The following is a 13,185-nucleotide window of genomic DNA, read 5'->3' on the forward strand; positions in this document are numbered from 1 at the left end:
ACAAATGTTTCTTTTAGATGAAATAAAATGAAAAGTTCAAAGCCACATAGCAGGTAGGAAGGCAGCAGAGTGAAAAGAACACAGTTCTGAGAGTCAAAAGATCATTTGTGCTATGGCAAATCACAGACATGGAATTCAATTATAAAGTAGGTGGTTGTATCCTAAAAGCTTTAAGTCTAGATCTAGCTCATGTTACCTTGTAAAGACTGTATCAAAATCATTTTTAAGAACTGTAATTAAATCTACTGCAAGTTGTTCATGTACTTAACTATTAGCACTATGAGTTTATATGTCATGCTTTGTCATGCAGATGAATTACTGGATCTCATGGGAGTCAATATCTTTACAATAAAATTCAATTTGATTTTTTAAAGTCTCAATAAATGAGTACAAGCATTGCAGTTAACACTTGTTCTTTCGGCTAAAACTCTTCTCTTTTTAAGCTAGGAGTGGAGGGGGACTTCAATCATTTGAAGGTAAGCAGAGTTTAATATTGTCTTTCTTGATCTCGGGGTATAGATTTTCTTAGCCTTTTCAATTTATATTATTTCAAGTGCTAAATGACCATTTGCTTTGTTACTTCCTTCTCTCCACTGAAACATGGGGAAAAATCTGCTATCATTTAAACTATGAAATAGACTAAGTTCATTTGACACAAACAGTATTTGCATTTTAATTATTTCTCCAAGGATTAAAGGGGAGGACATAGTATTATATTAATAAAATTACATTTTGCTGAACACTATGGATCAGGTGTTTTATAAACATCATCTCATTTAATTTCACAAAAACTTGTTGAAGAAGTATTATTATCCTCATTACAAATGAAGAAACAGACTTGTCCAAGGTCAGATGGCTAGTAAATCAAGAAATCGAATCAATGTTAGCCATGCCATCCTAGATGAAGACATTTCAGGAATCTGCAAAGAGATGAAAACCTTATTTCAGGAGAGGTGGATCCCCCCAAATTATACTAGGTCCTTATGTCTTGTCCAAAAGATAACCTTGATTAGTAAATGATGATATTTCCAGGCTGTAATTTTTCGTATCTGAAGTCTCTGGATGCATTTCCTTGCTTCATATGTTATTTTTACTGCAAGTAATAAAGTTTTACATTTTGAAGAAATTTATCTCTTTAAAAAATTATTTTTAGATTTACTGAGGTATAATTGACAGATTTATATATTTAAGGTGAACAGTGTGATGGTTTCATATAAAGATACTTAAATACATTTATTTCAGTGAGTATATTTTGAGTACTTTACAATGTGTCAAGCACTTGGAGAACCAAATATACAAGCTCTGGGTCACATAAAGAATCCAAGATCTCTGAAAACCTTTTTCTAAAGTATGTAACTTTTTTCAATTTTCACTATGTGCTAACAAATTTTAATAGATAACCTCTAAAATTAAAAAATAGTTCTGGTATTACAACCCATCTGCAAATAAAGGCATATTAAAAGAGGATAGGTTAAGCAATTTACATTCTTCATCATTGAAATAAGCTCAGTGAACAATAAGACTGTATAGAGATTCTGATTTATGTGAAATTAAGCCCGGATTTGCATGGAATAGAACACCTTAATAAAAAACTTATTTTCTTTAGTTGAAATATCAAGGCACATTCTTCAAAAATAAATATATTACCTTCTACCCCAAATTCTGGTACTAGTAATTAAGTACCCTCTTGCAGCAGATAGGGAGAAATAAGAATAAATCAAGTTATTAGAAATGATGATTTAATCTGATTCTGACACCAATATGCTGAGAGAATATGCTACTCTCCTAAGTTAGGGCTAGAGAATTCTGACAGTCCTGGCAAAACATAGCTCAGCAACTAGGGAGTTTTGGTAGAGTCATTCATTCTCCACATAACCAACATATCCACAGAAAATGCTGCACACATTAAAAGGATCCTTATCCTACTTAGTAGGTTTCTACCAGGGAATTTTCAACTCCCAGCTCTCTTAGGCAATCATCTCTACGCCTAAATGGAATTACACCATATCCAGTGATGTGGTCCTAAACATGGTCTGTCACTTTCATGCACATATAATAGGTCTCATAGCCAGAGTGAGGTTTCAAATTACTTCAAAATGCAATCCTAACTGGAAGATAAGAAGAAATAAACTATAAAAGCAGAGCTACTCTTGTTGACAGTATAAGGTAGTGGTTTCTACTGGTTACTTCTGCCTTTTCCTCTAAGCGTTGTTTGAAAATTATTGCAAGAAATATCGACTAGACTTCCACTAGTAGGAAGGAGTGCCACAGCTGACGTGTCCAAGTGTAGGATATAATTTTGGCTTTCACTGTACAAAATGACTTTAGATTCTTACCACAACAAATTTGTTCATTTGCTTAAAGAATATTCATGCTAATCTAAATGCACATAATATTTATTTTAAAAAATCAACCTAAAAATTATAGTCCTGCCCACTAGTTTATGATCTAATCTAAAGATAACATGGACCCAGAGACAACTGATTCGCCTTTCAACTCCCTGGGGACCCTTGGATTAGGATTGTAGAGGTTTAACCCGCATCACCTTTCAATTTTCATTGTTCACACATGTGCTCTTATGAAGTACAGACAATTCAACTGCCAGCATCCTTCACGACCTGGGCTAGTGTGTATCCGTGCAGCATTCCAATCCCTGTCACTCCATATTGCCCATACACTGCTGTTTTGATTCACAATACTTATACTGCATGTCATGTTGTTTATTGTCTCCCCATTCCCAGCTAGAATGCCTGTAAGTAATAGGAATAAGAAAGTATTTATTTGTTGAGTGAAAAACTGTTCTAGTCTCTGGATCCAAAATTTCATGATTCTGAGATTTTATGCAGGAGAAATCAACTGTGTTAGTGATATTACCTCTTTCAACACCATCAAAACAATGGCAAATACCTAAGATGATATATCTAGAAAGTTCCTTCCAAATTAGTTTTCTACTCATTTTGTTGCAGGCACCATACAAGGTGCTGGAGAAATGAAGTATGAGAAAGTCTGTGGGGACTAGGGATCATTTTCATGTAAGTAATCAACAGGTCTCATGTTGATGCATTATCGATTGGTTCATTTTGCAGCCTGATTTAATAAAGTTGGATCTCTATACCAAGCTAAGTTTCAAACCAATCAAAAATCTAAACATAAAAATCACATCATATAAAAACAAGAAAGAAAAAAGGGAGGCTGTTTTTAAAAGATGATCTTATAGTAGAAAAATCCTTTTTAAAATATAACCCCAAACCCAGAAGCCATTAGAGACTGATACATTTAGCTATACAGAAATTTAAAAAATAAAAGCAAAATCTGACTTCCTCCACCAAAAAACCCCACCATTATGAAATCAAAGATAGCCTGGGGAAAAAAACACCTGTAACTCACAGTTCCAACATATAACTAATTTCTTTAATGTTTAAAGGTTTCCTAGAAATCACTAAGGAAAAGATTACCCCAACAGAAAAGTGGATAAAGATATGAACAGCCAGTTCACAGAAAGGCAGGCCTCATTTATAATGATAGAAATGCAAACTAAAGCAAAAAATTATTATCTTTCACTAAGATTGTAAAGGAATAGAAAGTTTGATAAGATGCTGTGATAATGAGGACACAGAAACAATCACATACTGCTGTTGGGGCATAACTATCACAGTCTCTGTCAAGAGCAACCCCTCAATATCTATCAAAATAAAAAACGCAAATAACCTTTGACTCAACAAGTCTAGTTCTAGGAGTTATACCTGCACCTATTCAAAATGATATAAGTATAAAGATATTTACCATAACACTGTTTAGAATAACGAACATTGTAAGCAACTTAAAAACCATCAGTAGCAAGGGGGAGAGGGTAGAGCTCAGTGGTAGAGCATGCTCAGCATGCACAAGGTCCTGGGTTCAATCCTCCATTAAAAAACTACCTCCATTAAAATAAATAAATAAATAAACCTAATTATCTACCCCCACCAAAACCCATCAGCAGAGGACTGGTAAATAAATTATGCTGTATCATACAGTAAAACACCACATAGCTGTTAAAAAGAGCGAGGCAACTCTACATTCACACCTAAAACGCATTAAGGAAAAAAAAACAGGTGCAAAAAAGTGTGCATTTATTTAATAGAAAGGAAGGCTATTTGTATACATGGTTTTTAATGCATATACTATCTCAAGAAGCATATACAAGGAACCAGTGTAGCAGCGATTGCCTCTTTGGAGAGAATTATCTGAGACAGGAGAGGAACCAAAATTTACTTTCAAGTGTCTCACTTTTTTCTTAACCTACTTGAATTTTATACTACGATAGGCACGCATTACTATTAAAAAATAAATGAATAATTTAAAATATTTTTTAAAGTCCAATTTATGGCTGAGTTTCTCAGAGTATGGTGGCTTCCTTTTCTCTCTCTTACATTATGTATGCTGAACATTTCTAAAAAGTCTGAATAAACAGCAGGAATATTACTGAAGGAATATATTCATTCAAGGTGATGACCCTCCTATTTTTATACAATTTTAATGTTGGCTTTTTAGACGTCCTTAAAAAGAATGTTTATTGTTAATCTGTATTTTTCCACATTTTAACCTCTATTCAAATTATTCTTTCATCAAATAAAGTGAAAAATAATTTTTAAATTATTTTCATGCTTTACATGTAGTATGGACAGACCTTTAAAAGCAGATCAAGGAAGAGAAAGGAGATAGAACCTCAGAGCATTAAGCGCCTGGAGAGGAAAAAAAATTCCACAAAGCTAAAGAAGTTAAAGGTAAAGTTAAAGGTAAAGAAGGAAGTTGTGGAAAAAGTGCTTTCTCAACAGAACAGTCTGTGAGGAGAATTTCCAAATTCTTTCCAATTTACAAATTCTTTTCATGAATTTTTTTTTAAGTTTTCCACAATAACTATCTCTTCAGTTTGAAGCCTTCTCCCCCCTCCCCGCCCCCCCCCCCGCCCAATTAAGAGAGAAACGGAGAAATGAGGAAGTCAGGCCGAAAGTGGGAGTAAACTGAGCCAGCACAAGTTGCAGCTGAAAAGTAAGTTGCCACAGAAAAAAGCCAACAAAGCTGGGAGAAGGTGAGAGGAATTACCGAGTGAAGAAAGCGCAAAGAAGACGACAACACAGACCGGGAAGCTTTCCTCAGTCCAACACTCGCGCGCTCCCTTCGCCGAGGTCCCTGCCGAAGGCCCCGCCCAGGCTCCGCCCCGCTGCCCGCGCGTCCGGGGGAGGGGCTCCAGCGTTGACGCAAAGACGCCTGTGGAAGGGCTGCCAGTGACCCTCGGAAGACTTTCCATCCTTCCACAGAAGTTTGAGCGGTTTTCTAGAAGGAGAAGGAAGGGTAACCCGGCAATATTTCAAATGGTGCAACAATTTAAAAATCAGCTGTAAATCATTAAGATAACAATAGAATATGTATGGCAATGATTCACTTAATGCAACTAAAGGCTAACCGGCTATATAAGCAAAAACTGTAAATTATATTACAGTACTAGGAGGCATGAACATAGTGGTTAACATTCTAACATTGGGATCAGATAGCCTGGGTTCAAATCCCAGTTTAGGCACTTCGCAAATGTGATCATCAGCAAGTTATTGTAAAAAGGATTTTAAAATAGCACCTACCTTGCAAGGTTTTATGAGGATTAAGTGTGTGTGTGTGTATATACACATATATGCCTGGTGCATGGTCAGTACTAAAAAAAAGATTTTCTATTATTATCAAAGTATATAGGTTTGCCTAAAGAAAATATTTTTCTGTTCGAATCATTAAAATTACATGTTTCTTAAGTGGTTTTCTTGTAGGAAATTAGACTGCGAGACAGGATCGTCTGACCCTTGAGATGAGAAAATATGGTTAAGTGCTCTAGAGATATGGTTCTGGTTGGCTCAATCTTAACTATCCTAGCAGTTTAAGCATTTATCAGCCTGCTTTCCTTCATTTAGGGTCTCTTTCACCCAAGACAGTTTGACCTTACTGTTTCCATATAGGATTAGAACTAAATTCATAAAATAATCATGTATAAAGTTTTAGACTTTTCAAGAAAAGGTAATAATTTACAGAATTACAATATTTCCAAATAATATAATCATTCTGTATTTTAGTTGTTCAGAGTTACCAAACTTCTAATAGGATCTAAGGGTTTAATTCAGCAAGGAGTCACTGCACCTGAACTTCCTAGCTACTGTGAGGAGAGTGTGCATATTCTACATGTTTAGGTAAACACTACGATTTTCTCCCAACTTGCAAAAGTAGATATTACATTGGTGTCTTGCCGTTATTCAAATATTTTCAGTTGAAGTATTAAGCTAAACCATTTGAAACTTTGGTCAACAATTTCATATGGTTCAGCCTAAAAATATTCTGCTTGTAACATACTTCTAAAAACTTGGAGGGGGACACAGCAGTGTTTGTTTTAACAAAGCAATTATTTTTGTTTTATAAAAATCACTTTTGGTTGGAGACAGAAATGGGGAGTTGTTCAGTAGGTATAGAGTTTCAGTCATGCAAGGTGAAACAGTTCTAGAGATCTTTTATATAACAATGTGCATATAGTTAACAATATTGTGTTCTATACTTTAAGAGTAGACTTCATGTTATATGTCTTCTACTACAATAATTATAATAATAAAAAAGACAAGCTTAAAAAGAGAAATTTAATTTCCAGGCCATCCTTCTCTTGGTTGGTCAAATAAACATACTCATTAAGGAATTTTTAAAAATCACTTTTCATGGCACCTAATAATATCAGTCAATGTTAAATAAAGTTTAGATCCTAGCTTAAATTTCCAACTTTGTATTCTTCATGATGCTTTCCCTATACTATTTGGTGCTCAATGTCAATTTATGGCATAAATTAATATTAGTGAAATCTATTAATTTTCAAGGGGTTTCCTTACTGCAGAAATATATCTAATATAAAAACATAAATTAGTGACTAGAGAATGTTTAAACACATATTAAGTACTTTTCTCACCTTTTCATTCCCTGTACTCAATTACAGTAATAGTTACTTTCCATGCACATTCACCGAATTCTTTAATTCCTTCATCAGATACTTATTGAGTGCTCATTGTTTTCCAGGTAGTATGATGTAGCTTGAAGTCAAACTACAAAACAATATGATAGAGACTGCATGTACAAGCACAAAGAAAGTAACAAGAAAGCACCTAGCTTGGGGTAAGTCGGTAAACACAAGGGGAGCTTTAAACAGGAAAAACACCAGAGGGGATACTTTAAAGACAGGTGGGATCATAGCAATTTTGTTTCTTAAAGATGAAAATTACTTTGAAAGTACTTCATTAAAATTCAACCAGTAAAAATCTTGTAACAACAATAAAAACAAAACCAAAACCAAAACACACCACACCTCAGAACCCCAGAACTATAGTTTGTATTGACCTTGATCACATAGGCCAAATAATTCAAATTTCAGATGCTTAATTTATGCACTGCAAAGACCACCTCATTATTTACATCCAGAAAGCACTGTTTGTTTTTACCCACACTAATATCTTACCAACTTATAGCGTAAATGTAAAGTTAAATTTATAACTACTTGTTTGGTGCCAAGTTAAATCACACTATGACAACATACAAGGTTCAAATGTAAGGGAAGTTACAAACAAGTCCTTGGAGAATCAAAAACATTGTTCATGAAGAAGTCATACACTGACCTTCAGAAAAGAGTTGGAGCTTGCACTCATCAATTTCTCTTTCTAAGAAGTTTTGTGTTAACTTCATGGCCCCTAAAAATCAGATCAAGTTCAATCTTCACTACCTTAGAGTTAAAGTAAGCTTTTTATGGTTATTAGATATACCTCCGTATTTAACAATCAGTCTTTAGAGGAAGGGACCATCTCATTCTCTTAATAGTGAGTATAGAGAAAACTTGTAACAGCAAATACCTAATTGGACACAGCTGGGCTCATTTTTAAACCTTCTTAACACATTCTGCTAACATTTCTTTATATAACATTATGAGTACAAGACAACAAAAACTTCTTAAACTGTTAAAGAGGAAGCTAAATCGAGCTACATCTATGACATGTCTGTTCAGGAACTTTACCTTAATTCATAAAAACTTATTCGATTAAAAAATCACTAGAACTGGTGGCTGGCTTCAAGTTAGTTATTATTGCTAGCACTGAAATTTCCCCTAATGTTAACTGTTTAAAGAAAATGATGAGGTTTAAAATCTAGACAAAATCAATTTTTAAAAATGGGAATTATAATCCAGCTGCAATGTAAAGTTTTACCTAATTTTTTTTCTTGCAAAAAATGTAACTTTAGTCTTTTCTTCTTTTTTGAGGGCGCGGTTTTCTCTAAAGAAATAGCTGCTGAATTTGCAGGACCTTTGGAGTACTTCATGCCTAATTAGCACACAGTTAACTATTTAAACAACAACTGTGTCCTTTCTCCAAAGACCCACGTACTTAGCTTCTGGAGATTACTAAATTCACAGAATTTAGTGAACAGAATTCACTTCGCGGGTCCCCAGCAAACCCGAAATCTGAAGTGTCTACCCTGAGCGAGGGACTCGACTGGGACTCGGGATAAGGAGATAACTAAATTCATACCCAGAAATCCTCCAGAGGGACAGCCTTGGATGTAGACTCTGAAGACGCCAGTCTGGGTTCCAACCCCAGACGCAGAAAGCTGCATGCTTTCCACCCACCCGCTTTGGCCAGCGGGTTCTCCCAGTCTGAAATGCTAGGTAACAAAGATACTGGGGAATTTAAAGTATGTATTTAATGCCCTACCTATGTTTACATTTGGGAGGGCTTCTTTAAAAAAAAAAAAAAAGGAATAAAAGGGAAAAAAATTACCTCCCCCTCTACCCCCGCCCCAGCTTGCCGGCTACCACACAGGTGGCTAAACAAGCTGTCATCCAGGTTCCCAAAGCTCCGCCCCTCGCTTTGCAGGTAGCCAATAGTGTGAGAGAACTCCAGGAAGCGCGGCGACGCAAGCGCTGACGCCAGCGTGATGACGCAGGCGGCGTCACTGTCTCCAAGGAGCGGTCTGGGGCACCGGTTTCAAAGTCGCAGGGCGGGCCGAGTGGACTTCCGCTGCTGGCGTCGGGCTTCCCGGCCGTCCTGAAGTCGCTCGTCGTTCTGCCAAGGACGCCGCCACCGGGCTGCCCGCCGGCTTCCTCGGCGCTCTCCTGAGTGGCCCTACACGACCCCGAGTGACCCGCGGGACGCATATATCCACTCGCGTCCCTGGTCCCACCTGGCTGAGATTCGAGTGGACGTGGAACAGAATTCACGTGGCGGGTCCCCAGCAAACCAGAAATTTGTAGTGTCTTTTGAGCGAGGGGTTCGGCTGGGACTCTGGGGAAGGAGACGCCGCGGGGCTATTGACGCCGCGTGAGTAGGATGCTAATTACACCGCTCCAGTGCCAAACAACCTCCGAAGCGTTGCGTTACTTTTGTTTTCCCGCACAGCGAGCTTTGTGTCTTTTTGAGAAAAGGTGGTGAATGCTCCCAACTAAAATTGTATCCAAATAGACACAGAAATCGACTTCCCGCGAGAACAAAGTAAGCTCTATATTCCTTGATTGAGAATTCTTAAATGTAATGTTTAATACCGTCATTGTTAACTAATATTTTCTGAGTGCCTGTTTGGTGCCTAGAAATTTGCAAAAACTTTAAAAAGCTGCAGAAAAAGCTTGGTGGTATATATGAGGATGTGTATACACTTTAAAACCGTTTGGTAACTACTTCCAGGTTCCTTACGCTTATATGGGACTCTGTTACAGGCATGTTTGTTATGCTCCTCGCATGCTCTGGAGAAATTAGAGGGCTAATGGCCAGAATAGTTTCCAGCTGCAGTTAGAACCTAGAAGCACAGCTCTGGCCATTTATTCAAAGATTGTTTATTGAGCGCCTCCTATTTCTGTTACGTGCCAAGCGCTATACAAGCATAGATACTACACGGGTAAGGAAGACTGTTCTACCCTCCAAGAATTTAATTTGAGGAGGAAAATCTGTAAATTCCATATATATGCTGAAGTGGTAGCAACGACTAACTTTTTTTGCCTCAGTTTCCTCACAGGGTTGTTGGAATGATTAAATGAGTGTTACAATATATAAAGGATTTATGATAGTGTCCGACACATAGTGCTAAACAAATATTAACAATTACAGGGTTATAATTTACTGTGGTCAAGGAAGGTGCCATTTGTGCTGAAACTTGAAATACTAATATGAATTTACTAGGTAAAGAACTGTGTAAGCAAATAGAACACTATTTGCAACACTGAAGGGATTAGGAATGTGCTTTGTAAAAAATTTGAAAGCACGTTGGCTTGAATGGAATATGGTGTATATAGGAAACTGGCATGTGGAGCTGAAAGGGAAGAATTCGGCTAGATGGTGAAGGGCCTCCTCTGCTGTGTGTTAAGGAGTTTGGACCTTTGCACAGATTTTAGGAATCACTGAAAGGAATTCAGTTGGGTAACTTGATCAGATTGTGATTTATTTGAAAAGCCCAGCTGGTTTTTATGAGGAACATGCATTATAGCAGAGTGCAGTTAGGTGACTGTTGTCATTATCCAGGTAAGAAGTAAACTAAGGTAGGTACAGAGAAACTGGAGATGAGAGATTTTGAAGAAAGAGGTAGAGGACACCTCAGGTTTTTGGCTTGCTTGAGGAACAGGGAGAGTAGGAAAAAAGTAGTAAGTTCCATTTTGGAAGCATTATAGACCAGTGGTTAAGAACTTAACCTCTGGATTCACTCAGCCTGGGCTCATATTTTAACTGTGTCTCTTTCCAGGTCTTTGACCTTGGGCAAGTTACTTAGCTGCTTCTCCATGTCTATTTTCTCATTTGTAAAATGGGTATAATAGCACAACAACCCTTAAGGGTTTATTGTGAGGATTAAATAAGATGATGCAAATAAAGCACTTAGGATGGTACCTAGCACGTATTAAGTGCACAGTGTATATTATCTAAAATCATTAATGACCCTATATTGATAACATTAGGATTATTTCTTAGGTTTCTTAGGTTTGAAATGGAAATATCCCTTTTCCGATAAAGAGGATTAGTTGGCCACCATCTGCATGGTGTGGGAGAATTGGTGATGAGGAGTTTGGTTGGGGTGGGGAGTAAAAACTGTGTTTCAGAGGAATGCATCAGCCAGAATTCTTAAAACTGAAATCCAAATACTAGAGAGAATGGTAGAAGCATTGTAAATTATTTTTTGAAAAATGAGTGGTAGTTCACCAGAAGACAAATGAGTGGAAGAAGGGAGTCCTTACACGGAGGGAGCAGAAGAAACAAAGGCTTGGAGGTTTAAAATAACTGCTTATTCAGGAAATTGGAGTACAGAATGGTAAAATTTTCATGAAGAGATGATAATGAGTTTTGGATGTCTGTGAACCTCCCCCTTTTTCCTTTAACTGGATCTCACATGCCAGTTACAGCTAGTGGATGACCTCCACATTAATTGACCTGCTAAACACCAGCTCAGGTAAATATAGATCGCTTGCCTTTCTCCCACCTACCTATGTATTCTCTGCGTTGACTTCTATTCCTTTTTGAGCCTCTTTTCGTTTGTTCTAGCATTTGCAGGACACCATTCTTCCATCTCCATCTGGGAAGGGAGATCTGATAGTCCTTAGGGACCTGTTCGAAGAGAGACCTGTATACCAAGCTAAGGAATGAAGAATTCATTCTTGTAGTGGGGATTATGAGCATTGGGGATGGACTCTTTTTTTTTCCTTTTTATTCTCTTAAGTGTCTTTTACAGAATAGAAGTTTTTAATTTTAATGAAGTTCAATTCATCGATTTATTCTTTAATGAATGTGCCATATATAAGAAATTTTTACCTTACCCAGGGCTGTAAAGATTTACTTCTGTGCGCTTTTCTACAAGTTTTGTAGTTTTAGATTTTACATTAAATTTTTTTTTCTTATGTCTTTGTCTGGTTTTGGTATCAGGTAATGTTGGCTTCATGGAAAATATTTTGCCCTCTTCAGTCTTCTGGGATACATTTGTGTAGAATTGGTATTATTTCTTCCTTAAATGATTGGTAGAATTTACCGGTGAAGCCAATTGGTTCCCTTTGTAGGAAGATTTTAAACTACAGATTCAACTTCTTTAATAGAGGGTTATTCAGTACTCCATTGTGCATGAATGACCCTTTACAGGTGGTATATATATGGAGTTCTATCTCTGTGCAGCTTTCTCTCTAATTCTTTGGCCTGCCAATTCTAGTTTAATTGTTTTCCACTGAGTCTCAACTTCGTCTCCTAAACTCAGAGAGTCTGCTGATCTCTGCTGCATTTTCCCCCTCTGTTCTACAGCCTGAAGTGTCTCTCAGGTCATTAAGCTGGGGTGATCCTTAGGGCTCATCTTATTTGTTTTGTGTCTGTCATTATCATTGTCTGATGTCTCCTGTCTTGCAAACCATTGTTTCAATTGTTTGTTTTTTGGTTGTGTCAGGTGGGAAGGTTGTTCTTGTTAACTTTATCTTGAGCATGAAAATCCTATTCAAATAGCCCACCTTTTGAAACACAAATATCTAACTCCCACTGTAACTGTTCTTTGACTTCATCAAGACCTCTATTTGTTGAACCCTTCATTTTCTACCATTTCCTTAACTCTTTCCCAGCTTGTGTTTTACTACTTTCTTACACAGGCTGTAACAGTTGCCCATTGGTCCATCTGCTTTCTTGTTAGTAGTATGACTATGCCCCTGCTTTTCTGTAGCACATGTCCAGTAACACCTTATCCCTAGTTGCCTTTCAGTTCTCATACCCAACTGTTAATAACCATAGATAAAAACCTCCTAGATAAGTACCACCACAAATTCAAGGTTAATTCATAGCTAGTAAGTAACTGAGCTGGGACTTGAACCCAGGCAGTCGAGTCCCAGTGTCTGTTCTTAACTACTACCTGGCAAAGACACTTGCATGAAAGGAAACTTACAAGCCTCTTTCACTTATGCACATAGAAACTAAAATCTTAAATAAAATATTAATAAGTTGAATCCAGCAATGAATATAAATTGTGTATAGATACCTATATAAACATACAGTCATCTTCATATTGGGTTCATCCTAGCAATGAAAGGGTAGTTATAAAATTATTAGAAAATTAAATACATAAGAGAAGACCTAGATTAATGGAGAAACATCAAATTTATGAATTTGAGTGCTCAATATAGTAAACATAAATGTGTCA

The 13,185-nt window shown here is 36.9% G+C and overlaps 2 protein-coding genes across 5 annotated transcripts in view; one reads left to right on the forward strand and one right to left on the reverse strand.

Moving 5' to 3' along the window:
* C2H4orf33 (chromosome 2 C4orf33 homolog) overlaps positions 1 to 8,763 on the reverse strand; it is a 617,194-nt gene extending 608,431 nt beyond the window's left edge. For 3 of the 4 annotated variants that reach the window (XM_072937507.1, XM_072937500.1, XM_072937512.1), the window contains exons 1-2: positions 7,671 to 7,723; positions 5,123 to 5,316 (exon numbers count right to left, since the gene is read on the reverse strand). In XM_072937507.1, coding sequence (XP_072793608.1) covers positions 5,123 to 5,290 — 168 coding nt within the window. In that variant the 5' untranslated portion in view covers positions 5,291 to 5,316; positions 7,671 to 7,723. Of the gene's footprint in view, positions 1 to 5,122; positions 5,317 to 7,670; positions 7,724 to 8,573 lie in introns of those variants that run through there. The other variant, XM_072937521.1, reaches the window with a different exon arrangement.
* Positions 8,764 to 8,987: 224 nt separating this feature from the next.
* Positions 8,988 to 13,185, forward strand: part of SCLT1 (sodium channel and clathrin linker 1) — a 155,998-nt gene continuing 151,800 nt past the window's right edge. The window contains exon 1 of the mRNA XM_072937586.1: positions 8,988 to 9,533. The gene's annotated coding sequence lies outside the window, so the exon portion shown is untranslated. The remainder of the gene's footprint in view (positions 9,534 to 13,185) is intronic.

The sequence above is a fragment of the Vicugna pacos genome, chromosome 2 (genome assembly GCF_048564905.1).
Source record: "Vicugna pacos chromosome 2, VicPac4, whole genome shotgun sequence".
Taxonomy (NCBI): Eukaryota; Metazoa; Chordata; class Mammalia; order Artiodactyla; family Camelidae; genus Vicugna; species Vicugna pacos.